General features: G+C 49.1%; 1 protein-coding gene across 1 annotated transcript in view; it reads right to left on the bottom strand.

Annotated features, from left to right (window-relative positions):
- The window catches only part of HID1 (HID1 domain containing), a 32,127-nt gene extending 7,617 nt beyond the window's left edge, over positions 1 to 24,510 (bottom strand). Inside the window, exons 1-13 of the mRNA XM_054221927.1 lie at positions 24,313 to 24,510; positions 15,968 to 16,117; positions 13,411 to 13,581; positions 10,530 to 10,643; positions 7,568 to 7,674; positions 6,322 to 6,438; positions 5,350 to 5,572; positions 4,896 to 4,952; positions 4,659 to 4,799; positions 4,153 to 4,243; positions 3,328 to 3,479; positions 1,950 to 2,028; positions 1,151 to 1,315 (exon numbers count right to left, since the gene is read on the bottom strand). Coding sequence (XP_054077902.1) covers positions 1,151 to 1,315; positions 1,950 to 2,028; positions 3,328 to 3,479; positions 4,153 to 4,243; positions 4,659 to 4,799; positions 4,896 to 4,952; positions 5,350 to 5,572; positions 6,322 to 6,438; positions 7,568 to 7,674; positions 10,530 to 10,643; positions 13,411 to 13,581; positions 15,968 to 16,117; positions 24,313 to 24,378 — 1,633 coding nt within the window. The 5' untranslated portion in view covers positions 24,379 to 24,510. The remainder of the gene's footprint in view (positions 1 to 1,150; positions 1,316 to 1,949; positions 2,029 to 3,327; positions 3,480 to 4,152; positions 4,244 to 4,658; positions 4,800 to 4,895; positions 4,953 to 5,349; positions 5,573 to 6,321; positions 6,439 to 7,567; positions 7,675 to 10,529; positions 10,644 to 13,410; positions 13,582 to 15,967; positions 16,118 to 24,312) is intronic.
- Between the last annotated feature and the right edge of the window lie 3,411 nt (positions 24,511 to 27,921).

Genomic DNA, 27,921 nt, shown 5'->3' with positions numbered 1-27,921 from the left:
AAAAGGAAGACTTAAAGAGCTCTACCAATACAGCACAGCTCACTGGGTACATGAAGCACGATTGTGGAGATGCCGCAAGCTCAGAGAGCCATGCTTCCACCCACAAAGGCAATGGCACAAGGAAGAAAGAGCAGAGCTCAATATTCTCTTATCCACAGGAAATTCAGTGAAATCCTTCCTAGTCTGGAAGGCTAACAAGAAATAGCTTCAAAACTGACATTCAAACAACTGAGGAAAAGGAGAGTTTAAACCACATATTAGCACCTATTTTGGAGGAAAAGATTGTTATCCAAGATTCCACCACCTTCAAAAGAGCTCACAAAACAAATCGGGGCATTCCATTTGAGGAGAAACAGGCTTGGAATAGGAAAGCCAAAAGGCCAGAATTCTTACTGTCTGCAAGGTGGCAGAGAACAGAATGAAACCATCCCCTAAAATAAAACACAAAATCACAGCCACAAAGGCTGTTTTAGGACCTGGCAATCACCACTTGCAAGATTTCCATTAGGGAAGCAGAATGGCCAGTCTTGATTTGCAGTTTTAAAGCAAAACATTAAATTTTGAGCAGGGAGAAATAGGAGCCCCTAGCAGGTTAAGGGACCTCAGTCTATTATTCCCTTGAGATAAAAGACTCACGCTTTTAAGAGGGAAAGGATAAGGCATTTCTTAGACAGGCAGCAAGTGCTAGAACTTGGGGCTGTTTGGTCTTCAGCTCCAGAGGCCTGACAGAGTAGAACTGAGAGGCATTTTTAACTGTTTAACGAGATGGAAGTTCTTCTGTGCCCTCACCTACATTGTTGAGCGACGTGGGCAGTTTCACAGCAGCATCCAGCCAGTCACAACTTCAGTGTTACATGCTCACTTTCCCTTCTCCTTCCCCTCTGCCTACTTCATCTTCTGGTCTGCAGGAGGCTTATGTTATGCTGCTAATTAGCTGCCATCTTATTTTGCTCTAACCCAGCCTGTCTGGGTCAGGACCCAACACTAATTACCTACTAACCCAACTTCTCAACCCTAGGCAAGTCTCCATGTAGTAGTTTCTACACTTCTCCCCTTCTGTCATCTGTTTGGCCTTTCTCTGAACTTCCATCTCATGTTCTCTTGGACCAAACTAGTGCAAACCCACTAAATACAGCAGTCAGTCTCTTACCATCAAACTGGTACTGAATGATGTTGTTGAAAACTTCCAGCAAGAAGAAAACAAGATGGTGGTTCTGGACAGCGGAGAACAGGAACCAAGTGGTGGAAAAAGCCTCCAGGAGATGCAGTAACTTGTTAGCAGCCACCATGGAGAGAGACTTCAGGTATGGAGACACTGTGGAAGGCAAACAAATGAAAGCTGGAGAAAGAACCAAGGTGTATTTATTCACATAAATACACCACTAAAAATATTGCTCTTACTACCCTGCACATCTGGGAAAGCCTCATGGAATAGCTGAGCCCAACAGGGTTCCACAGAAACACTTTCAAAAATAAGAAGTTAAACAGAGATATTGCCTAGTAAAAGCGGGCACTTCTGCTTTTAGAGGGTCTTGTGTAGTTTTACACTAGTAACATCATCTCTGGTGTGCCTCCTGAAAAGCTTATACAACTGGAGCCACCTGGACACTCACTAAGCCCAAGGGAAGCCACTGCCATCACAGAAAGGTGGCACTCCCTGCTGGAGAGCGACAGCACTGCCACCACCCTCACCAGGCCTTCTGGCAAACGCCCTTCTGCCACCCCAGAGAGGCTCCAGGGACTCTGCTGTCCCACCTGAGCCCAGGCAGTAACCCTGCAGGCAGGTCTGACCGCCTCCAGCACGGATTGGAAGGGATCAGTTTCCAGCAGCAGCCGCTGACACTGGTCGATGTTAAGAGGCACAGGTAGGAGCTCAGGGAGAGGGGAGCGAGAGCAGCCAGAGCTGTCTCCTCTACAGGTTGTGGTTTCCCACCGCACACAGCGCTTACCGTTCACGACGATGGTGAGCAGGCAGTCAAAGAGAGGCTGCAGCCGCTGATGCCCGCTGGTTATGATCTTGTGAAAGACCTATGGTAAAGAAGGAATTCTTGAGCAAGGCAGTACCTCACTGAAAGCACCCTCTCAACCAAAACCAGTGCCACCCCCACACTAATCGCTTCCTGACACCATTCCTTCCTAGGCAGGGCCCTGCACACTCCACAATTACACAGGTGGGGAAGGCTGCTCTCACTGCAGACCTGCGCTCCAGGAGTACAAGCTTTCATTTACAAGGAATCCTTTAGGGATGTGATTAGGGCTCTACAACACTGCAAACAGAAACTGACTGTGAGCTGTTCCAAAATGCACAGGCAGCCTGAAACAAAAATAAACCACCAGGAAGTAAGAAACACCTTCACCTCCAATGGATTTTGACTCTAAGCCCTAATGATAGCTGCTTGAAATGCCACAGAACTAATCATTTCACATTTGATTTCAGTGCAAACTTCTAACTCAAATGTTTGTCCTATTTTTCTTAACTATACCCTTAGATATGGAAAGATTCAACTGCCTCACAACCAGTTCAGTCACTCCCAATCTTGGCCTTCCCACCTCTAGCTGGCATGCCTGTAGAGAAGACCTACAGTATAATGAAAATGCACAGATGATCTAAGATTAATGGAAGGTAATAGCAAAATACTAGCGTCAAGAACAGTTCTGGTGGGCACATTTCTTCCTACTCCTTCTAATAGGAATCTCCTTTTGGAGGTTTATCAGAAGCTGCTGAGAGATTCTTCTCTGGCAAACAAGCACTAACATGACAGCAGGGTGCCACCTGAGTCTGGTACTGCAAAACACACAGCTGTCTGTGGGCACTATTGCGGCCCGCAGCACTACAGACCGAAAGATGAATGAAATCTTGCAGCAACCCAAAGCTGTAGGGTTGAGCTTCATACCACTGGTGTTCCCATTCTGACAGACGTGTTCCACACAACTCTGGTTACCTGGGACAGAGCCAGCAATGCAGTCAGATTTCCTGCCTTCTCCACCTGCAATCAAGTCTGCTAGAGACCACACACCAATCCCACTCATGCCAGTCCCAGAGTCCTTTAGACACCAGTCCAGCACCATCCGGGATCCTGTTCTTTTGGATCATCTCACGCAGACAGAATTGCGGCTCATGCATACACACACCGCCGGACACCTCAGGTCAAGAGTGTGCAGAGATCCCACCAGTGCTTGGATGTATCCCACACACTTTCTAGCTACTCAGTGGGCTGGCAATCTAGGAAGGATGAGTATATTGAAGGAGGAAGGAGGGCAATTATTTGTGGAGGTATGAAACAGGAGTTAAGAGGGGCAGAAAAGAATTGCTGGAGCTATACTCACTATGATGAGCAGATCTGCATGTGTCCCTGTGAAGACAGGGATGTCCATAGGCACTCGTACGGAATACGGCTTGTTCAGTCGAACCCCAAAGTTACGCTCCCCACTGAGAAGCAGGAGGATAAAAACCCCAATGTGCATCAAGCCCACTCGTGCTGCAGGAAAAAAAAAAAAAAACACAAAACAAAACAAAAAACCACCACACATCACAGTGAGGCCAGTGGACTCCTAAAGACAGAAGGGCAGTGAGGAGAGAGGAGAAACACTATGGGACTGAAAGAAAAACTGCACAAACCAGACCATTCTGATAAGGGATATCCCACATAGAGCTCCCTCCATTGCCAGTGCCAGTGTCCTTCCCAAGCATGTCTATGGGGACAGTACAATGTGAAGTCTTGGACAGATCGTGCTTTTCTTCATTACGTTCTCGATGTAAACCCATCGCCATAGTAGTAAAGATCTGACTACTACTTTCCACTACCCAGTGATGGAGTCATGCCTGATTTACACCCAAGGCAAAAGCAGATTGTTCATTTCTCCCTCTTCATGGGATCAGGGACAGTTTTTGACATAAGGACTCAAAATGAGTTAACACATGCTAAGGATCTCCCTTCCCTGTGTTGTAGTATAGACCATGTCCTGCTTCTAGTTTGTGACAAACATTAACACCCAGCTAAATGAACCGTTCTACTCCATGCCTGCAGAAGGCTAGGAACACACACTCGCGATGCTATCGCACGTCAGTGGTAGGCAGGAAGCATCTTAAAAAACATTCTAGCTCAACTGTCAAGCACAAATCATCCCAAATATTGAAAATAACCAACTTACACTGGTCTGCTCTGGCATCATTGAGAAAATACAAGATTGGGACAAGGATGTCCAGAACATCGCTGCTCTTCAGCACAAAGAAGAGGAATTTCTAGAAGAAAGGGGAGGATTTCAGACAATCACAAACATATTTGGTTTTCTGCACCATCTGCAGGACTCAGGCCAGGTAGCCTCAAGCTAATTAAGTCTCTCAAGAACGTCAGAAAGGCTGACGTATGCACCAGCGCTTCAACTCCAGTGTTATTTGTAGAGTTATTATAATATCTGCTCCTGCATTTACCTCAAGCACTGACCTTCAGGAGCCGCAGCCTCTCTCACAAGCTCTCCTTGGAGTCAGACCCCCCCAGCCCACCCAGCAGAGAGTAGTGCTGCTGACCAGAGCACCACAAAGTCACTGCTAACTACCGGCCCACAGCCCTTCAACAGGCCTCAGCCCAGCCAGAGCCACACCAGGCTCTGGGCAACAGGCAAGGTGTGGCAAAGCTCAACAAGAAGCAGATCCACACCTTGTTGAAGTCACACAGTTTCCAGAAGAGGACAAGGAGTTCCTGATGGAATTGAATCTTCTTGGCAGAGTTTGGCAGGTAGGTCTGGACCAGCGGGTTTGATAACAAGCGGGCCACTCCTTTCAGGATGAACTGGAAATCCTGCCGACAGACCAGGAAAGAGACTGCAGTGGGCCCAGGGCTAATGCAATCAACATGAAATCAGACCGGAAATAATTCAGGATAGGAACACGTTACCTCCTCTCGGTGTATTCTTGAGAGGTAATTCACGAACAGATTGTCTGGTCCGGGAGGCTGCGTTCAAAGACAAGGAGTGACATGCTTACTAGCAACAAGGTTTACTCAGGAAGTCAAGCATAACCGCTGGCTCTGGGGACTAATGCCTCTCATTTCAGATTTACTCTCTGTAGGATCCAGTTTTAGGAGACAGAGCACCTCAGTGAAGAGTAAAGGGGCTTTTCGGCTTTTCACTTACACGCACCTGACTCAAGTCAGTGACCAAAACCTAGTGGTTTGGTCATCTACAGCTGTTTAATGACCTACAAGAAAGAAGCCGGACTGGGCCAGAGATAGCAGACTGCAAGGAGAGGAGCAGTGATGGGCCCTACAGGTCAACATTCAATGCAAGCTGGTGTAAGAGGACCACAGGGAGTTCAGGAGAGTAGCAAATACAGATACCAGTGTCACTCACATCCACATCATCCATGGCTGTGCCAGTGGTCGTGCCGTCCACGGTGGGACTTGAACTGGTGGAGCTGTCATAGTCCAAAGTGACAATCAGCACCTGGGCTGCCTCCTCCACCAGGGGCTCGCGGTAGTCGGAGAAAAGCAGGTGATTGTAAGGAATGCCATAACCCACTGGGTCGTAGGCACAAACGACATTCAGGAGCGAGGTGAAGAGTGGGAGCGCATGTCTGGGGAGGAGAAAATGTTCTCAGAAGGCAGAAGCAGAAGGTGCTGCCTTGCAGAGGGACAGTCATCTCTTTCCCCAAAAGTCTGTGGTCATGACAAAACACTAGCATCTTCTCTAACCTATGACAGCAGCCCATGACTCAGCAGCCCAGAGACAAGAGCTGACACTCCAGCTCCCAGCTGGTCTCCTAAACTACAGCTGAGAGGGAAGGGGAGGTGAAAAAGGCCGTGTGGCCTCACAGAGGAATCCTGCGCAGCAGTGTGAAAAAGGGGACAGGACCCCAAAGCTCTCTAGACTCTGGAAAGACAAAACTGTCTGCCTTCAGCCAGGACTGTGCTCCCCCTGATGAGGGAGCTGAAAGTCCCATGGAAGACAATGTCACTAGAGGGCAGCACTCACCCGCCACCAACACCACAAACCACCCACTGCAGCGCCATGCCACAATCCCCACCAGGGAACAGGGTCTACAGCAGAGAACAGGATCTGCCACTTCCCACAGGACAGGTTTCAGTCCTGCATCAAACTCCAGTGGGCACCACACTCAGTCTCTCCTTTTGCTGCTGAGGAACAATTCTCACCAAGCACAGATGCTAATGGGGCGTACGTAAGACAGGGACAAAGAAAAAGGACAATGGCTGGTAGATGTGGGAGGTAGCAAGTCCTATGGTCCCCCATTACCAACATACTCCATAGAAGAGATCTGAAAGTATTTCTCCCCCTAGCACCCCATCCACGACCTTTCACCCTCACCTGTTCTCCGTAGAGCAGAAGAACTGCACCCAGGGGTTGGTGTTGCTGCTGTCTGAGGAGGGAGGCAGATACATGGCCTCAGAGAAACAGGTCAGCAGCAGCTTAAGCAGCTCTGTCCTGAAAGAAGGGAAGAAGAAGCCAAGGCCTGAAGCCATTCAGGAGTAGGGACTGGGTGCAAAAGGCACAATCACTTGCTACAACAACACATAAGGAAGGCTCAAGTCCCATCTAGAAAGTCCTCCCCATAGAGAGCTAAGCCCATTTCATTTCACAGAATCACAGAATCTTCATGGTTGGAAAGGACCCTTAAGATCATCGAGTCCAACCAAACAACCTACAACCTCTGCCACTAGAGCATGCCCTGAAGTGCCAACTCTACACGTTTCTTAAACACCTCTAGGGATGGTGACTCAACCACCTCCCTGGGCAGGCTGTTCCAGTGCCTGGCCACTCTTTCAGTAAAGTAATTCCTCCTAATATCTAACCTAAACCTCCCCTGCCGCAACTTCAGACCATTACCTTTGGCCCTGTCATTATTTACTTGGGAGAAGAGGCCAACACCCACCTCTCCACACCCTCCTTTCAGGCAGTTGTAGAGGGCAATGAGGTCTCCCCTCAGTCTCCTCTTCTCCAAGATAAACATGCCCAGCTCCCTCAGCCTCTCCTCATAGGACCTGGTCTCCAGACCCCTCAGCAGCCTGGTAGCTCTCCTCTGGACACACTCCAGCACTTCAATGTCCCTCTTGTACAGAGGGGCCTAGAACTGAACACAGTACTCCAGGTGAGGCCTCACCAGTGCCGAGTACAGAGGCACGATCACTTCCCTGCTCCTGCTGGCCACGCTATTCCTGATACAAGCCAGAATCCTGTTGGCCTTCTTGGCCACCTGGGCACACTGCATAAGCAATATTGCTGTCACTGGCACGAAGTTCAGCAGAATTGCTGCCTTATGCAAAAGAAGTACAGTGCAGAGCTCCTAGGCATTTTCAAAAGCAGCAATGTTTTGCCAGTTCCTGTGGCAGACACTCCAACTCCCATACCATACTACAAATAGCTATTCAAAAGGTCAGCTGTTTGTTTTGGGTTTTTTTCCCCTGTGTTGCCAGTCCCGTTAGCTCAGAAAGGAGCAAGCAGAAAGCGCCTTGGGAATCACAGATACCCAAGAAGGCAAAGAGAGCCCATCTCCCACAGATCCCCTTCTCCTGAGCCCAGTTTCTTTCCATTCTGCTTTTGCAGACCCTCTTACCTATTCAAGTCATGGATGTAGTTAGGCTGTGGAGAATGAGCAAAGCCCACTCCTGCCTCCCAGATGTACTCACAGCTGTCAATGGAGTGGATATCTTCTGCTGTGTCCTGTGGGGACAAATAAGAGGTTGGACCACAGAAAGCAAGAGCAAGAGTTGACAGCGCTAGTGGTATCCAAGGCAGTTCAGCCGCTCTTTCTAGCAATAGCGAAGAAACCAGCAAAGCATCCAAACACTCAGACTGTACATATCATCCCCACTCAGGGAGCACTCCTGACAGAGGGCTTCTCATCTTCAACAGGTACTGAGCACCGTGCAGAATGAGGGCCTTCCTCTAGCATGCTAAGGAACGACGCTAGCCACCTGCACTGGGAAGGGTCACCCAATGCCAAAATACAGAGAGAACGTTCTCATTACTGAATGCATCACCATCTCCTCCTTTCCTCCACATCTCACGAAACACAGCCCAGCTCAGGGCTTTTCCTTTGCAGATCAAGAGCACCACACAGGGGTTCAGTCCCGTTCAACACCTTAACCCTATCACAGAACACGTCATGTTTATTTTACCCACGTAATGGTGACATGCAATGGCTACACTTGAAAGGCAGGAGAAGTGGCAAATTAACCCTCATTTATAATAAAAGCAGATATGGCTGTGCCTTGCTTTTCAGAGGGTAAAGCAAGAAGCAAATATGTTATTTCTCCTAGTGAGAACCCTCCCAGTCCCTTGACAGCTGCTGGCATGACTCCCAAACTCTTGCTTTGAAACCTTAGGAGATGAAACGCAGCAATTTGCCTGTCTTTGTCGTGGTTGTTCAGGTCAGGGTTGAAGCAGCTTTACTGAGACAAGCAGCCATTGAAAATCACCTGCTGACCCTTCATGTATGACCAGGAGCAAGGGCCCAGAGGAATATGTTTGCATCAAGTGCACTTGGCACATTTTGGCTGTCTCTTTTCTGGGGTTTAATTAAGCAAATTCTACCACCTGCCTTTTTTTTCCCCCTCTCAGTGCTTGGGGAAAGCAGATCAGAGGACTGTTTCTAATTGTTCTGGATTCCAATTGCATTACCTCCCTCCCTCCCACAAAGGCACTGATCTCAGGACAGCATGGTTTGAGGGCAACCAAGATGCACTTATCACCCCAACCACGACTCCCACAAAACCATCATGCTGACAGCAACTACTGCTGACACGGAAGCAACTGCAGCTTCCTTCACAGTCTGGGCTTTTCCTGCCTTGCTACTCACTTCCTACAGATAGGCCAGAGCTCACCTGCTGCCAGGTTTCTCACCAAGCTCCTCAGAACAACACTTGCTGAGACTGGAGTGCCCAAGACCTCCCTCCACAATCAAATCTTAAACATCTGCTACCAGGCACAGGCTTCATGCAAAGAAATGCAATTACATCCACAGACCTGCTTCTACTGTGTGTGACTAAGCAGGAACACTAGGAGGAGACAGCATGTTATTAGCCATCATTATGGCTAGTAATGCAACATTATAGCAGTTGCCCAGGCCTAAAAAAGCAGGTGCTGATGTCTTCAAAGAGCTCAGCATTTGCAAATAAATGATATGTGCATGACAGAGGGATCCCCAGTTTCTCGCCATAATTCCAGGGATGACTTCAGTAGGAGGTCAAACAGCAAAAGAGTATGGGTCGCTCCCGAGTGTCCTTTGCCCATTCCTTCCCAGCTCCTGCTCTTCCTCTTTACTCAATTCTGCTTCAGCAACTATCCACCACCATCTGTATCTCCGGGGCCATATGTTGTTCTGCCATGAGCATGAGGTGGTTGTACCCATCTCTGCTCTTAACCTGCAAGACCCAAGAGTGCAGATCAGACCAGATTCAGAGAGGGAAGACAGCTAGGCAAAGACTGCAGAGGCTGCAGGCAGCAGACAGACAGCTAACAGCAAGGAACATGAAGCACTCATGATCCCATCATCTAATTCAGCTTGCCCAGAGTCCTGGAAAGCCAGGCTGACTGCTGCCACAGGTGTGGTGGGGAAGGCTCTCCCAGGAAAAAATGTCACTCCCACTTGTGCAATCCATCCCAAGTGATAGCACAAGACAAGTCCATCTCTTTCAGCCACACTCCCACTTAACACATATTCGTGTAGCTTTGATCCAGCCTTACCCCCTCATCTGCAGGTGACAGATTTTTAACTCTGTTTCTACTACCTAGAAGCTTCAAGCAAGCACTTTAGCGCTCAGGTTTGTCAGGGAATTTTGCAGTCATGAAATACACTATGGTTCGGCATGTTTCTTTTTAGTCTACTTCGTAGCTATACCAAAAAGGAGAGCTGCCCACTTTTGTTTATAGACTGGACCTACAAAAAACACCACAGTCATTGGTGGGGAGAGAGTAAGAGAGAGGGAGGGAGGGAGATGCACCAGAATCTGTCCTTAGCACACCTGGTAGGAGAGCCCTGCCTAGGGAACTCCTCTGAAGTAAAGACAGTCACCATAAGGGTCAGAACACATTTGTCTTTGCTGTAATGATAGAAAGAGGGAGAGGAGGTGGAAAGACACAACAGAGACTATCTACTCATTCCAATCACAGCACCTGTGATCAGGCAAACTGCTGCTTCCTGACCCAGACTGCATCAAATTGCCAGTGAAACGGAGAAGGTGCTAAATGTCTCTCCTCCACTGGCAACAACAGAAGAGCGGATGTTTGCCAGCATAACGACATTTTCCTGAGGGGTGAGTTGTACGTAGTGCGGGGGTAAGTGCCAGCCACTCCAACTGAGACTCACCCAGCTGTCTCAGAACATCTGTTTTAGAAGGTACAAACACCACACAGTGAACCCAAAATGTTGATCAATGTTAGCCACTGTGAGTTCAAGCTCAGGGACTCCGTATTTTCCTGCCTGCAGGTTTGCAGGAAGCTGATGGGGTTTTCCAGGGTACACCCACCATGCAGCTAATCTACCTCTATGCAGATAATCTCATGATTCAACTTACCACCGTGCTCCTCCGGTGGCTCTGCACAGTGAAATCGGGACAGAAGAGCAGATCTGCGACAGCAAGGAGCAATGACTCAGCCAGTGGCCGGGCATTTTCATCATCTTCATCTCCCTAAAGTGAGAAACATCGAAGAATATTGTTAGCCTAGGGTTAGCAAAGAGCACACAGTAACACTAGTATAACACAGCAAGAGAAGATACACTCCTCTAGAACACACAGGGAAGCAAGAAGTTACAAAGGAACAAGAGGGAGAAACACACAAAACCCATCAAGTAGAGGAAAGAAATTCCCCCCCTGGAAGGTGATGACCAAACAGGAACAAGCTCTTTAATGACTTCAAACTTAGCAGACAAAGGCCTAGAGATGTTGGGGAAACAGAAGAGTAGCACTGGACCTTGCCACATGGAAATGCTTGACTTACTGAAGACAAGAGGAAAGGGAACCATTTACAGAGAAGAGGGTTTTACAGTCATGAAGGAGGGCGATTTGGATGGTGCACAGAGACAGCAACAGGAAGAAGCCAGCCAGTAGCAATAAGGTATAAAAACTCTCAAAGTCCTGCATGGTCTTCCCAGAACTGGTGATAGAACTGGAAGAGGCTGCATGCGACACGCAAGGGACCACCTCAGCCTGCCATGGCAGGGCAAGCATGACAGCAGAGGGGATTTTGCCATCTCCAGCGTTCAAAGCAATCACTCCAATCATGCATGGCTACTCCTCTGCAGCCGTTGCCACGGGAAACCTTGCCAGATCCTGCCTGTCAAAGAGCATCCTGGATGGGAGGCCTTCCCCACAACACATTGGTGCTGGAGGGAAAGGCAGGGAGCAGGAATGGCAGGAGCTTATCTGTCTCAGCCAGGCCTCTGTCAGCCTGTGCACGACACATGGCTCTTAAATCACAGCAGGCAGCTAACGGAGATAATAGCCTGTATGGTTCTGACGTCTGCCTCAGCAACAGCAGGAAGATTAGTGTCAAACAGATCCCGGATGTAAGGAGAGGCCCAGAAAGGATGGATGGAGCTAGCACAGCAAATATGCTTTTACTTGGGCTCACAGTCAGAGATGAAGTGACAAGTGTTAGTGTGCAAGGGGATTTCTTTTCCAAGAATGATCTTTGCTAACATCACCTCAGCTGCCAGAAAAAAAGTCCCTGCAGGCTCTGGGTACTACCACATCCAAAACGGGTGACACCGAACAAAACAGAAGATCCGTACACAACACAGACTCCCTTACAGAAGGGAGGCACCCATGCTCCAGGAGCTCTGCCCTCCATCACTGCATCATGAAGCAGGCGAAGGATAATCGCAGAGATATTTACCAATGGTGCAGGCATGCCATCTTCTTCCCCTTCACTCCCCAGAGAGAAATCAGTCCTCAGACAGCAAAGCTGTCGCCTCTAGATTAGTCACAACCCCAGCCTCCCTAACGTCTCAGGGCTTTATTTGTTATCCCCTGCCAGACAGCTCAGCCGGCCGCACAGCTGCTTCTGCACATGGTTAAATAGTGGAGCATGCTGAACCATAACAGTTCCACCGACATTCAAGGGGCACAACGCAGCAGGAGGGCTCCCAAACCCAGGACACATCCACTGGGCTGGATTGCCTTGTGGTTGACCCCACCACTCTAAGCCTGAGAGACACTCTCTTCCAGGTGCTGAACAAGGTGGAAAAACAGTAATATCAGCAGCCTGTCTGGGTCAGAGCAGCAGGCACCCCATATGTTCGTTCCCAAAACAAGCTCCTCCATTGTTAAGCCTCTCCAGTACTCCCTGGCCCCTGCGGGGATGAAAGGATGGACAACCACCACCCTCCCAATCGCACAGGTCACATAACAGAGCAGGGCTGGCAAAGACTTCCCTTTCCACCACCCAGAATTTCCCCTTGAAGTGACCTCAGGCAAAACAGATTAGAGGTGACAGGCAGAGACAGAGTAAGGTGCAAGGTTTGTACTATACCAACTACTGCCAATCCTTTATCACCTTCCCCAAAAACACTGCAGTACACTTAACGTTCATGGGAAACCACACTCTTCAGCACAGCCATGTTGACCTGCAGATTCATAAACTCATAGGAGAGCGCTCTCTATGCACAGAGTAAGCAGCTGCTGAGGGAGCAAGCGGGCAAATTCCTGGCTAACTCAACTGTGTTTTCAACACTATTTCTCCTATTTGCAGGAAATCCTAAAGCACTTTCACCCTGAGAGACACAGAAGAGCACTATTGTGCCCGCTCTCCAGACAGGGAAATGTAGGGATGTTCAAAGACTCCCCCGAGTTTATACACATCACTGACAGCACCAGAAACAGTACCTAATTCTGTAAGCACTCTTGTTCAATTGTGGGCTTCACCTATGAGGCTAGGCCCCAGTTAAAACTGTATCACTCAGTTCATAAGCAATGTATTGAGTCATGACGCAAAGAGTTTCTCTGGCACTATTTGCTTTAAATGTGGCATCGTAAAATCAGTGGAAATGACACCCTTTTTCAGTTTGACTTGAAACTTAAATCCATTTTGGTCAGTGGAATAAGGTCATTTCAGCCTAAGACAGTCACACAGCCTTTAGTACTGCTCTCACGTTCATTTCGATTCACACCTTCGGTTATACTGGAGAAGCCTTCCCTCACATACCAGCTCTCTCCTACAGCTACACACCTAAGTGAAGCATTCAGATGATGCAGCAACCTTTGCTAAACAAAGCAGCTGAGGGTGAGAGGAAAAGCAGCAAGAATTAAAGGAAGGAAAAGAACTTAGAAGGTGCCACCTAATTTCTGTCCAAATAGAAATAACTGGAATAAAGTTGCCCCAAAAAGCGTATAGGGTCTCCTTGCTGCAGCCTCCCCTTCACCCTCCAGAAAGAAGAATAAGTGCCAAGAGACAGACCCCTCCTCGGCCAGCCCCAGGGACAGTTGACCAGAAGAAACCTCTCCAGTCTGGGTCCTCAAAGATGTAAGGCAGGATACGGGTGAGGAGCCGGCAGCAGTTCAAGACGATTTGCCTTTCCTTCTCCGTGTGGCAGCCGCTCTCTGCTCCCTGCACCAGCTTCTCCACAGCCTGAAGAAGACAAAAGCAAGGCAGGTAGCGTTAGCCTGGACACAAGTTAGCAAGAGTTGGGCAGGTCCATCCTGCTGGTGACACCCTCACATAAGACTTATAAGCAGTTCTTGGAGACCATATTCTCCGAGTTTGATGGTACACGCACTGTTGCTGTTTGAACCACTGCAGAAATACAGTTAACAATCTTAGACCTTCTTGAATTCCTACTGTCCCACTGCAAGAGACCTCACACGCCAGGGTTAATCCACACAGCACACGTGTTGTGCCATGTGAGACAGACGGCCACAGCACCAGAAGGCTCCTTCCAGCTCTGCTCCATGACACCACACACTGCAAAGAGCAAATCAGATTAATCAGCCGCATCAGGTACACGAGACGCAGGCAGAATCAAGACAGCAGCACTGTGCTGCATGGTGTGAGGCGCTGGCAGGGGAAGACTGCACAGAAACACACAAAGTCTGACAGATCTATGTGTGCTGTTGCGATTACAGCAGGGACCTCTCCTGACTCGGGAGGTGGAAGCTAAGCTGCTGCCTATGGCTATTAAGTGTACGGATACAGCCTCCAGCAGAGTCTGTCAAGGTCCTGCTGCAGAGGAGGGTGGTAGGCCAGGTTTCCCCCACCCACCCTGTGAGTAGGACTGCTGTTCTGTAAAGAGCTTCTAGGCTGAGTCTCTGCAGTCCACCCGATCACTACCAAAACAGTCACACTGGGTTTTTCAGACTAGGATGTGGATCTTGCCAGGCAGCAACCATAGCCCCAGCAGGCAGCGGCAGGAGGTTTTACCCACAGACAGAAAAGGGCAGCTCCTTCCCCCAGCAGCTGCACCCACTTGTTCTTACTCCCTGATCCCAAGGGGAAACAGAGGGGGAATGAAAGACAAAACATTTACCAAGGGATCACCTTGCTGCTTTTTAATTCATGAGGTCATGTGTCCCTGCTTATTTTCATAGCAAACTGTCTGGGTCACTGACTCCGCTAGCCTGCGTCATTGACTTAATGGATATTTAAATGCCGTTTGTGCAGTCTCCATCCACACACTACTCTATGGCTGAGCTTAACTATTTTTTCAGGCACATTTATGACACTGTACAGTCTGAGTCTCCTGCCATGACTGCAAATGACATTTCAGCTATGCTGTTCTGCTCTCCACAAACATGCAGCACTGCTAAGTCCAGTGGCACACTGCACCTGGCACAGGTCAGGGCCCTCAGCCTAGGAAAAACACTGCAGGAGTCTGCAGGCTCCTCTGACCCCGATATCCCAAGATCTAGGACTCCTGGACAAACAGTCCTGCAATGACCAGGTCTCCCAACACATCTGCTTCCAGTAGAGAGAAGAGATCATACTTTAAGTCTCGGTTTTGGGGGAAAGAGGACATAGACAGAGGTTATGTGGTCAGTACAGGTCTCCTCAGCCCTTCTCGATTCCCAAGCTGCTGATTGCCAGAAGCCAGGAGACAGCACTAGGGAAGAACCATTCAATTTTTCCTCATTTTTGTATTCTTTCTCAAATATCCACTACAGGCATCCATCTGAGACACGATTCCCAGTCAGAGGTACCTTCAATATGATTCAATAGGTCTCACTCACATTTTGTAGAGCAGGAAAGAAAAACAGGATTGCAACAGTCATTTAAAACTGGAAAAATGCCATTCCAAATGTTTCCAGTACAACAAATTCAAGGCTACTCTTTGTATGGCTCAAATCAGGAGCAGAATTAACACCCGCACTCTCCCAGGCAGAGTAAGTCTCAGGCTGTTCCCTGAGCAGCGTCAACTGTTGTTCACCAGCTTGACATTTTGCCAAATTTGGCAGGGTAGGAAACGTGACTCAGTGTCCCCTGTGCTGCACTTAAGGGCATGGCAACACCAGAAGCAGCATCAGGGTCATTCTGATGTCACAGCAGAAAGAAGAAAAGTCTTAAGATCTCCTTTGAACTTAATCCAGGCACTTTTATAGTGAAAAACTCCACAGTGGGATCTGTGAGCTTAAAGCCAGACTGATGCACGGTGAGGAGCAATTAGATGCAGAGAGGGAATCAGATGTTTCAGCCTCACCACAAATACGCAGCCTTGGTACAAAGTCACCTAAGCAGGAAACAGTTTTCACAGCAGGGAAGACGCAAGAGGGCAAGGTGAAACACAGGAAGGGGACAGGAGAAAAAACGCTCCTAAGTGAGTAAATGCCAGTTGTGGTCAGTCCTAAACCAAGAGAGGATGGGCTCAGAGTTACCATCAGGAGGAGAAAGGGACAAGCAAGCACATCATGGGGTACAAGGAAATAATATGGTACCTGTCGCCCCTTGGGAGCCACAGGACTATTGATCCAGGGACAGCCCCCTACTAGCACAGCACCAAGGAAGACAACAGCACCAACCTTACCTTATAACACAAAGTCGCCAAGTTTGAAGGCGATTCTTCTCTCACTGCTCGTATCTCTGCAGCTGGTACAAGGGCAAAGACATCCTGCACTGAAGTGGCTGTGTCTGCCCAGAACTGGTCCCAAAAGGCATCATCCGTTGCCTCCACAGGCTGTGAAGAGACAAACGTGGTTACAGATACAGAACTATCATTCCATGAGGTCCAAACGTCAGTGATTATGTCTGGCTTGGTGACGGGACCGGGCACAGTTGTTGTTCAATAAAACATATGGCACTGGTTTTGTACCTCAACCTCTTTGTTACCAGGGATTTGACTGATTTGATCTCACAGAGAATTCCCTCAGCAAGCGGATGAGCAACAAGACATTTATGTGACCAACTCTATCGGACTCTCCAAGTATTTCACGGAGTCACAACATACATGAGGCCTCCTGCTTGTCTACAACCTAGGGATGTATTACAAGATCTTTACTGGTGAGCATGGGCCAGGCTGCTGTCATGCACTCTGTCATCTTCAGATGCCCTGAGCGTGCACTGGAATTGCTTCTATTGTAACCAAAGTCTCAAGGAAGCAATCAGGGACATCTCACATTAGGGCATGAACAGACCCATGGAACTGACAGACCCACCCCAAAGCACTTACAGATGCAACAAAATTGATCTTTCTGAATCAAATATTTATGGGGAGCTGGACCCAGTGCAGCTGATTGCAGCCAAGGCTTTGTTCTTAAAAAGCACTAAGCGTGCAATTCAAAGAGGAAGATGGAAGGAGGAGACTCAGATACCAAAAAAAGCAATCCATTTCAGACCTGTGGTCTGAGAAGCCCACTCCTCGTGCCTGGGAATACCTCTCCCAATTACCTTTTCTGGCTCTGCAGGTGCAGACAACCCCCTCTTTCACCAACACTGTTGTCCCCTTTTCACAGTGAGAGAAGAAGGATTCTCCTCAAGCGCACCCTGAAACCCCAGTGCTAGGGATGCTTGCCACGAGGACGAACTGTTTGCCAGACTGCAGCTGGAAAGACAGCTCTGTACAGTTGGCTGCAGTGTCCTGATGTTATTTCCTCCAGCTTCTTCCTGACAGAGCGACATCAACTTAGAAATCAAAACAACAATGACGACAATCTGGGTGTCAGGTTATACATGGCTGAACAAAGCAGACTGGACGTTGTTTTGCCCTTTATGGCTTTGCAGAGCCAGAGAACAGCGCTGGACATTCAAGGTGAAGCAGAGGCTCAGACACACGGGGCCAGGGGTGTCTCCAACCCTGTGGAAGCCTGGCGACGACCTGCCCCTCCCCAGAAGATGAAAATGCCAGCACTGTTTGCTGAACAAGAAGGCATCCCCATTAGACAATATCTCAGGCATCCAAAGCCTGGGAGCTCTGAACAATCAGGAAAGACTTAACTTTTCAGCCAGCCTAAAACTAAGCACGGCTCTTCCCATCTAAATGCTGATACTTGCCAAGAGATAGGCATTGCCCAAACAAGGCTGCGAGCGCTCATCCAGCCCAAGGATGCTGCTACAGGGCTGGCATAAATACACGTGTATTTATGCCAAGCAGCGTGAAAGAGATGGATTCACAATTTCAGTAAGAAGAGGAAAATGGCAGCTTTTCCAGGAGTTCCTCCAGCTGTGCTGAGGTGCGGTGACACGCTTGGCAGGTCAGAAGAGCCGTCAGCCTGAGCACCCCCAGCCCTCAGCTTGGGGTGAGGGGGAGCCTCCTGCCCACAACATGCAGCAGCTCTAAAGCAAACAGCAGCTCTCCCTAACTGCAATAATCAGCAGCGTGGGCGGGTCTACCATGTCAGATGGAAAAGGGGCAAAAATATGAATGTGTGTTTAACTTAAACAATTCCTGCCCACTCCCAGCTCTGCTGTAGTAGGCAGAAAACTTGCCCAGCTCTATGCTGTTACTAAATGCAGCCAAGGCGCGACTCCAGGGAGAACAGCTCATTCACAGCTCTGACACTAAGAAGTGCTGCATTTCCCCCATTGCTATCACCTCCTGAATTAACAGCCACAGTTTTTGAGCAGGTGATATGTCACTACCACCCAAAGGCCAGAAAGTGAGAGGGGCAGGCAGGCAGCTGGCCGCCAAACTGGTATAGCAGGTTGCTGCCCTGCAGCTCTCTGCCTTAACGCTCTGCTGCCATAGAGGCTGCTTATTGCTTGTCCTGGTCCCTCCAGCCATGCAATCAATCAGCCCAAGCGACTTCCCAGCCTTTAAAAATAAAACCAGAAAAAAAAAAAACCCACACGTATTTACGCACCTTCTTAAACTCTGCTCTACTGCTGAAACGCTCTTCATTTTATCACCTGGCCACCAAAGCAAGTTCCCACCAAACCCCTTTCCAAGGGAAGAGCAACTTTTTCCAAACAGTTCAAGATCACAGCCCCTCAGCAGGGATCTGTAGGAACAGCCAAGTGTTTACAGCCTGGCTTTCAGCTTCCTGAGTGTGCAACAGAGCTGTGCTCTTTGTAACCTGGGCATGAAATGCTTAAATGGAAGCAAAGCCATTTTGCAAATCGCATCTCTAATAACACTCCTCAAAGAGAGACAAGTATTTGGAAATCCAATCCATGTAATGTATGAAACAGCCTACACTTCCTACACCCCCTTTTAACCACATACCACAACCGCATGTATAATTGCCACATGTACCTACTGGCTGCCTGCCACAGCCACTCCCACCAACAAGAGTGAGCACAATTGCTGCTAACTGGAGATCATGCATAAATAATGGGCTTCACTCTCATCTAGAGGGGAAGAAGAAAAACATTTTCCCCCAGTAGACACAGATCCTTTTACGTCCCACTAGCCTGAGGCCTCCTCAGAGGTTGAACACAGCCGCTGTTTTACAGATGGTAACACAACAGCTAACAGGGATTGAAGAACATGGTCTCTTGACTAAAATTACATGGAGGTAGAGAAGCACAGAAGCAATTACCCAAGTTGCAACATTGGATGCTGCAGCCACATTAATGTCACGGCTGCCATCTTGGCAAGCAGATTACGCTAAAATACCATTTCTTTCATTCTGAATAGCTGCAGCAAGACAGCTCCTCACCCAACAGATGGTATCCCATGTACAATCCTGGGACATGGATTCAGTACTGAGTCACTCGCATCCCTGCAGCCCCCCTATTTTAATTAACAGTCTGGCATCATGAAGCTACTCAATTCACATAATATTCACCTCCGTGATAGAACATTACTGGATGTTTTTAAGCTGATTGTATTCTGCACACAGCATCTCTGGGGATCTAAACATCCATTTCCTCATGCTGAGCTCATCCAACAACCTGTATCCAGCTCACAGAGAAGGGAAATACAGAGACCTAGAACAGTCTTGTTCATCAGCCATGGAGATCTTCACTTGGAAATTTCAAGATTTAGTTACAAGTGTTGGTACTGCACATGCTGCAGTAACACATCCGACAACACCGCAGCTAGCCTGGACAGTGCTTTAAGCAGAAGAGCTCATGAGGAGCTGAATCCTCACCAGCAATGCTGTGAGCTGACGCCACTTTGGATCCTCTAGATCAGCACAGATGTGTCCTCTCTTGGGAAGGGAGCTGCAGCACACAGACAAGAAGGAGTTTGACGTTCCTCCAACACAGTGCAGACAACCAGCTTTGTATCAGTGGTGCAATAAGAATAAGAACTTCATCATTGCTGCAAGAATCAAGGGATTGGTAGCTCAACTCTCCTCTGGAAACAAAACCAGCACATCTGGAGAGCAAAGGAAGTTCCTGACCCTCCCACGCACCCCACCGCAGAGGCTGCTGAAGTTACAGAGGTAACTGGCAGAGAGAGATGCTGCTGCCTGAACCAAGCTCTCCACACCAAACGGAGGAGATGACAGTAGTGCAGAGTGGTTGGCAGAGCTGAGGTGACGTGACATCTCAGTGTGGGCAAAGAGGGAGACTTCTGCCTGCAATTCACCTAGGCAAGGTGTAAAGACCTCCTACCTGCGTGCTGGACACACAAAGGCAGAACCGGTCCTACTGGACACCTCCAGTCTTTATTTCCCAATAGTTATAAATGTTGGATTTCAGGTTCTTTAAAGCACGCCACACACACACACTGTAGGAGTCAGAAAAGAAAGACGCTTGGTTTGCAAGCATCTTGCCGCTTACTGAAAGGAGAATCACAGCCCTGAACAGGCCATCCCCAGGGAAACATGATACGTCACAGGAAACAGGAAAACAGAGTGGAGCTGACCATGTCCTAAAAACAGGAAAAGGTCCCAAGGCACAGCCTCCCCCCACTCGGTACTGTCCTCAGCCTTTAAATAGTACCACCTTCGCTTTCTCTTTCAGCTACGGTGCCTCACAAACTCAGCCAGGGTGAGTGCTTGCACCCTCCTCCCAATCAAGAGCTCTCTGGACTTCCACCTTTACATTGAATGCCCATTCCCAACAATTCCTTCAACACATCCCTTCCAGAGGACTGTCCTTAAACCAATTCTGAGGTTGCTGCAAATCGCCAGCGGAGAATCAAGAGGGCAAGCAGCCACTAGTCTCGCTCACCGTATTCTCCTTTTGCTTCTTGCCAACACGTCAACTGAGCACCCCATCAATCTAGGTAGCGAGACGTTTGGGGCAGGGACCCTCCTTTTTTCTGGCACTCGACAGCAGAGCAGGTCCCTCATCCCTCACCAGGCTTTCCAGCCAGTACTACACAAGCTTGGATAGTATGTAAGAGCAGGGTGCTCCTTTCCACCCCAAATGAGGCAGAACTGTGGCATGTAATGACCACAGAGCCATTCATGCAGCACTTGATTGAGCTCTAGAACACCAGGCAACCCTGCAGGGTCAGTGGATTAGTTTGAGGCAATTCACGCACCCTCGTGGCACCTGTTTGTGAGCCACTGTGCAAAAGGAAAGTCTGAGGACAGATTTATTCAAAACGTTAATAACTAGCAAGATTTCATCCCTGCTGCTAAGGACAGCAGCTCCACACAAATTTCGGAGCAACAATAATGTTTTCTATAAGATCTTTGCAGTCAGCAGTGCAGAATCAAGGAGAGACTCCACATGAGTCTGTCGCCAGTTCTCTGCTCCCACAGCATTGCAAAGGAAACCAGAAAATGGGATTTGTGGAAGGGAAAGCCTAGGACAAAAGTCAGCTGGGTGAAGTGTTAGTTACAGCTTTGCTTTTAAGACAACAACTTTGCTTTTGATCAACCTGAGAGACTTGTATACTTGAATCAAGCTTGAATGCTATCAGAAATAGGCCACCAGAAACGGACCTCTCTCTAAGCACAAGATGAACTTTTATCAGGCTCAAATTAACAGCCTGTTCTACTACTGCATTTGCACATCAGGGATAAAGAAAGGACAGGAGTTTGCCTCTCATGTTTAATCCTTCCTGTCTCTTTAAAAGCAGAGGCATAGCTAGCATCAAAATCAAACAAGCTGATACACAAGATCAAAATTCTTATCTTCTAGTCGGTTGCTTGCAGAAACCACTTAATAGCCAACTGGCTGAGAAAAGAAAATGTGTTTCCCCAGCAGTTAAGACTCCCAGCTTCAGTTCCCTGCTCTGCCGCTGGCTAGTTGTCATGCTCACAATCTATGTTCCCCTTCACCTGTTAAGTAGACAGAATTTTTATGGGCAATTTGGGAGGGCTCACGCATTCTTTATGATAAAGCACACCTGGTTTACTATTAAAAGGGTGGGCCCTATCAATTTAAAGGTGTGCAGTGTAATGTAGTATATAAGTATCATATAAAAATCCTAAAGCCCATTTCTCCATGTGTGATTATAAATATACATCTGTAACACAAGCTAATTCCTTCCTTCTGGTATGACTGCCCTTTTTTAATCACTGAAATCATTCTGAAGTGATTTTTCTTTTTTAATACTCTTACACATTGAGCATTTCTCTTTGGCAACTAAAAAATTCAATTAAGTCAATTTCATTTGTGTCTGGACTTGGTTTGACTTTCAAGTTCTGGGCTCCACATCTGCTACAAGCATTCAAGTGCTATGTTCCTTACAGATTTTCATTTTTTTAAAAAATGTTCACACAGGAACACTCATGTTTTTTAATTAACAAAAGCCTGGAGATTTGCACATCAGGGATGTGCAGGAAAGCCTGGAGATTATAAGAACTTATTTTTAAGAAAAAATTAACTTCAGTACCAACTCTGAACCTTCACCACTGAGTGAACAGTGCTTTCTGCTCAACCACTTCCTTCCATTGGAGCCCTAGGAAACACCGCATAGTGCATTACTAAGGTCACAGTTTCATGTTACCAACAATTTGACAAAAATCTATTTGTCCAGCTACCTGATGTCAGAGGATAAGGCTGCAAAAAAGGAGACATGCTGCTGAGAAAGCAAAGCGTATTTTGAGCTAATAGCTTTGAAGTGGGAATTTGACTCTGTCCGTTAGTGCAGCCTGGTTTTGAATCCAGGGTCTCATGGACTAGGAGGTTACACAAAGGTTACTGCTGGTACGAGCTCAGAAGGCCCCAGGAGAGTCCAGTCACGCATCCTGCACAAGCAAACACCACTGCCCTTCTACAGTATGTAAATATGGGAGCGCCAACACCCCGCCCTTCTTCCACATGGCAGTTAGCCTCACCTAGACCACAAAGACGTGAAACGAATCCAGCCAAGAATGAAGCTTTTTCTCCTTCCTTTATTCGGGGCCCCAGTGAACCTTCTTTCATTACACTCATCAATAAAATGGGGGATGGGAGAGCTCTCTTCTTGGCTAGCGATGTGAAGGATTGCCTCATACAGGATTTTCTTTGTGAGCAGCAGACTGAGAAGATCCCTAGAGCTAACACAGGCACTGAGAAACTAGGCCTGATTTTATTTTTTCCCCCATCTCACTTTATATGCATGCTTCCCAGCAGAGGAAGGACAGTCCAAAGCTGAAGATACTCTGAACTAATGGGCTTCCAGAAAAGACTTTGGAATAATCCCTTCAGACATTAATTCCTCCACTTCTGGTTTTACCTAGGGATGCTGTAGAATATCCACAATTAAAGGTTTTTAAGAGCATGTTCACAAAAGCCATTCCAGAGCAATGCAGACAGAAGTGATACTGCTTTGCAAAGTATAAACACAATGTCTCAAAGGCTCTTCTAGCCTTACTTTCTAGGATTCATTTCCCATCCCTAGTCTTCATCTCTTGAGTTTCACAGATTTTCTCCTATTACCCTTTACCCCTTTTGCATCTATACCCATTTCTTCTGAGTTCATTCCCCATCATTAAATATTTTTCTACCATCATCCCCAAGTTTTCTTAGCAGCTGTTATTCCCTCACGACCAAAGGTGGCTCAGAACAGCATTTCTTCACTGTATCTCAGAAGAACCTGAGATGCAATCTCTCCATAGAGCAAAATCCCTCCACTCCTTAGACAGAAGGACAGTCTACTGGTTTTCTGTCAGTGTGCTGCTGGGCTCCCAACTTAAGACAAAAACTAAACTAGCTCCCATGACATGAGCAACATGCGTTAGACCTCTAGGCAACCACCTTCCCCATACACAGTCCTGACTTTCTTTCACTTAACTCCTCCTCCTCTTCAGCCTGCAGAAATAAAGCAGTATTTCACAGGTCACAAATGGAATCTGCATCTGTTGCAAAAAGGACGCCCCAACAGCATGGATGGCCAACAGCCCTTTCAATCTCCACTAATTATTTAGGGGGGTGGGGGGGGAAGACACAGAAAAGGGGGCAATGCCAAACCTTGTGATGATGTAAACCTGCAGCTGAATACATCAGAAACTGTGCACATCCCTCACGACAGCAGCGCCTCGGTCTGCTACCACAGAACGCTGTTTAGCAAAGCGCAAGACGTCAGGGGAGGCAAGAGCCGTGATACAGACACGGCCCTGCCAGACCTGACGGCTGCCCCCAGGAACCCGCCAGTCCCCCGAGGCAGATCACGGCCTTACGGGCGTTACTCGTGCCCCTCCATAGACCAGCGATACGGCGGATGGCAGCAGCCTGCCCAGAGACCCCCATCAGCTCCCCAACCTTAGGGCAAGGCCTCACCGGGAGAGCCTGGAGCAGAGCCAGACATGGCTGAAGCCCCCAGAGGTGCTGTCACCTCCGCCCCGAGCCCGGCGGGTCCCCCGCAGCGTGCAGCCCTGTCCCTATGTTCATGGCACCCGGGCAGGGCCGGGGGAGAGGGGCCTGTCAGCCCGCCCCAGCTGCCCCCGACCATCCCCGGCCCCTCACAGCCGGGGGAGGCCGCGCCTCAGGGCAGGCGGGCGGCTCCCGACATGGCGGCCCCCCCTCACCTCACCCACCGCCCGCCATAGCGGCCCCCCCCCCCCCCGCTTACCTCACCCACCGCCCGACATGGCGGCCCCTCACCTGTGTCTTGGTGGTGAGCTGGATCACCGCCTTCCTGAAGTTGAGCTTGGAGTCGGCGCTGCCCATGGCGCGGCCCGGCGGGGCTGCGGCCTGCCAGCCGCCGCGGGCAGGGCTGTCCCCTCACGCCGCCGATCCCGCCTCCCCTCCGCGGGCCGCCGCTGCCGCCATCCCCGTTCCCCGCGCCGGCGGCTCTCCCTGCCTCCCTCCTGTCAAACCCGGCCTCGCCGGTCCCGGCCCTCCCTCCCCTCCTCCCGCATCCCTCCCTCCGCCCACGGCTCCTCCTCCGCCGGCCCTCCATCGCGCCTTCCTCCCCCTTCGCCAAGCATTCCCATCTCCGTCTGCCATCCCTGCCCCGCTTCACCCCTTCCCTCATCCTCCTGCTGGCAGCCCTTTCCTTCCGTCCCCTTTTAGCCCCCCAAGGCCGTGCTCCCCCCGCACCCTCCCTCTTCTCCCCTCTCCATGATTGCCCGTGGCAGAGCACAGCTTTCCTCCTCTCATCCTCCTCCTCCTCCTCCTCCAGCCCTTCCTCGCTCTCCCCTCTGGCCCAGGCTCCCTCTGCCATGTCTCCCCTGCCCCTCGCCTTCCCTGACAGCCCCCATCCTCCTCTTCTTCCCCAGCCTTTGCCTTCTGCTTCCCCCAACCCCATCTTGCCCCTTTCTCCCCCCATCCTGCCCTATTCTTTCTTCCCTCTGCCCACACCCTTTGTCCCCCGAAGCCCCTTTGCTCAGCCACAAGCCCCACAACATCTCCAGCTAGCCACAGCTGAGAGCCCATCAGCCTGTCCCCGAGCCGGGATGGTCGGGAGGCACAGCGGGATGCAGAGGAAATGGCTTCTCCCTGGTCCTGGGTTGATACGGGGCCAGGAAGGAGCAGGCTTGTAACAAATACCCTGCACAAGCACCTTGTGACGAGCTCCTTGCATGTGGTGACCCATTAACCCTGATTAAATTCTACCCACCTGCAAGGAGCGGATGTTTTATTACCCTGGGGACGGGGAATTCAGGATTTGGCCCTCACTGAACACCTCAAAGCAGCTGTTCGAGGCGGCTCAGCGGTGCCTTTGAAGCTGTCGTCACCGTTTTCTGCACCGAGCAGCTCTATGAACTGCAGGCAGGTCTTTTTGGTGGCGCCGAGTTACATTTCACATGCTCAGCTCTGCAAACCTCCTTTCTTCAGAGGAAATGAGGTAATTCTAATCCTTTTGCAAAAGAAAGCAATGTGCTGACTCCCCAGCTGGGGCAGGCTGTGGGAATTCTCATTTGTTGGCATATAACCTGTACAGAAATCACCGATGTTTGATTCTATCGAGTGACAGGTCAGATCTGAGACATTCTTGTAAAACCTACATCAAAAAAATACTTTCACAAAACCACGTCACCTGGCTTCTGCTGCCAAACAGCCTAAGGCTTTGCATCCAAGCATTCACTTGCTCAGTATGGCTACACTATACAGATAAATGATAATAATTTATTCTTAGGAACAGAATACTTTTCACAATTAATTACTTTTCACGATTAATAGAATAGTTAAATTGGAAGAGATCTACAATGATCACCTAGCCCAACCGCCTGACCACTTCGGGGCTGACCAAAAGTTAAAGTATGTTATTAAGGGCATTGTCCAAATGCCTCTTCAACACTGACAGGCATAAGAAAGTTAAGATTTTTTTCCCATTTCTGAATAAAAATAGCTTAGAAAAAGATCTCAGAGCCAGTCAGAGATGGCTTTCTCCCAGACACACCGAAAGCCCTTGATTATCTTTGCTGAGTTATAAATGCCAGGTTAAAAGAGACTCCTGGATTCTGGTCTGCAACTGCATTAAGGCAGAAGACTTTCCAGACAGTCACTGAATTTGGGGAGCGTGTAGATGGTTATAGAGAGGTCTGTGAGGAGAGGAATCACCTATAATTTCTTCTTATTCCCTGCTTTATATCCGTCCTCTGCTGCTGTACACGAGAGCTTAGTACTAGCCACGGCTTTAATCACCCAGGGGCTCCCAGCTGCCTGTCACTGCTGGACTGAACGGAGTTTTCTGACAAAGATTCCATCTTTTCTGGATGCACAGTTGGCTGCTCGTGCGTAAACATCTTATATTGCCTTTTCTGTAGGCACCACTGCAAGGTAATGCAATCAAGAATAAACCCAGGGAGTTCCATCACACAGAAGACAAAAAAAAAAGTCATCCAACCCCGCTGTCACATGAGTTAATTTGGACCTTAGAGTCTCTGGTGGATTCCAGGGCTGACAAGACAAATAAACCCCCTTGGACCAAACCCCCCTTGGACCTTGTCTTATGAGGACAGGCTGAGAGAACTGGGGTTGTTCAGCCTGGAGAAGAGAAGGTTCCTGGGAGACCTTAGCGCCTCTTCCAGTACCTAAAGGGGCTAAAGAAAGGAAAGATGGGTACAAGCTTTTTAGCAGGGCCTGTTGTGATAGGACAAAGGGTAATGGCTTTAAACTAAAGGAGGGAAGATTTAGACTAGATGTAAGGAAGAAATTTTTTACACTGAGGATGGTGAAACGCTGGCACAGGTTGCCCAGAGAGGTGGTAGATGCCCTATCCCTGGAAATATTCAAGGTCAGGTTGGATGGGGCTCTGAGCAACCTGACCTCATCAAAGATGACCTTTAAAGGTCCCTTCCAACCCAAACTATTCTATGACTCTATTCTACAATTCTAAATTCCACACTAGCAAGTAGGAGAAAGGCCAACATTTCTAACCTTTATTCCCTTAATCTGAAAAGCAAGTACCAAAATCTTAAGTCTTTTCTGAACTTACTTGTACGTAACAGACACGTTTCCTCTTCAGAACTCTACAGATCCTTGTTTCCCTCAAATTTAATCTCCTTCCACTCTTCACAAAGAAACACAAGAGTTCGTCCTCAAAAATATGAGAGAAGGCTGCATTAGAAGTGCCGATTTCTCATCACGGTGCAAAGCAGGGAGAACACAGAGGCAGAGGAAGAGCTAGTGAAGACACAACGCTAAGGGAATGCTGTGAGGCAGATTGTATGGTGTTTCCCCTTTCACAGCCCCAGCTAAGGAGCTTAGAAACACCCCCACCTCGAAGAGCAACCCATCCAAACCTAAGAAGGCACTGACATCCCCACCGAAGGGTCCCGAGGAGTTACCGAGAAGCCCATGGCAAGGCCAGGACAACCCTCTGCATCCCAACCCGTTCTGAAGCAAGCCCTGCTCCTCGCGGACCTCCCCAGTGGTGCGGGGACCCAGCCGGAGGGAACAAGATGAGCTTTAAGGTCCCTTCCAACCCAAACCATTCTATGATTCTATGATCATGGCAGGAGGGCACCGCGGGGCAGCTCCCTCCACCTTGCCTTCCCCCCAGATCCCCCTCCCTGCAGCCCCACGCCCGCGGCAGGGCTGGGCGGAGAGGAAGAGGAGGAGGAGAAGAAGAAGGAGGAGGAGGCGGCCGGTCTCGCCTCGCCTCCCCCTTCCCTCTCGCCGGCTTTCCTTGCAGCATTTCCATGCTAGAGGTCTCCACCGAGCTGCGGAGAGAGGATCTGCCTGGCTGCGCCGGGCCCTCTTCCTTCCTTTGTGCATCCCCCAGCCCCGTATAAGCCGTGCCCCCCCCGCCCCGGCCGCCACGTC

This window comes from Rissa tridactyla, chromosome 15, assembly GCF_028500815.1.
Source record: "Rissa tridactyla isolate bRisTri1 chromosome 15, bRisTri1.patW.cur.20221130, whole genome shotgun sequence".
In the NCBI taxonomy this organism is placed as follows: Eukaryota; Metazoa; Chordata; class Aves; order Charadriiformes; family Laridae; genus Rissa; species Rissa tridactyla.
Note: the sequence above shows the minus strand (reverse complement) of the source record. Positions and strands in the feature narration are given on the sequence as shown.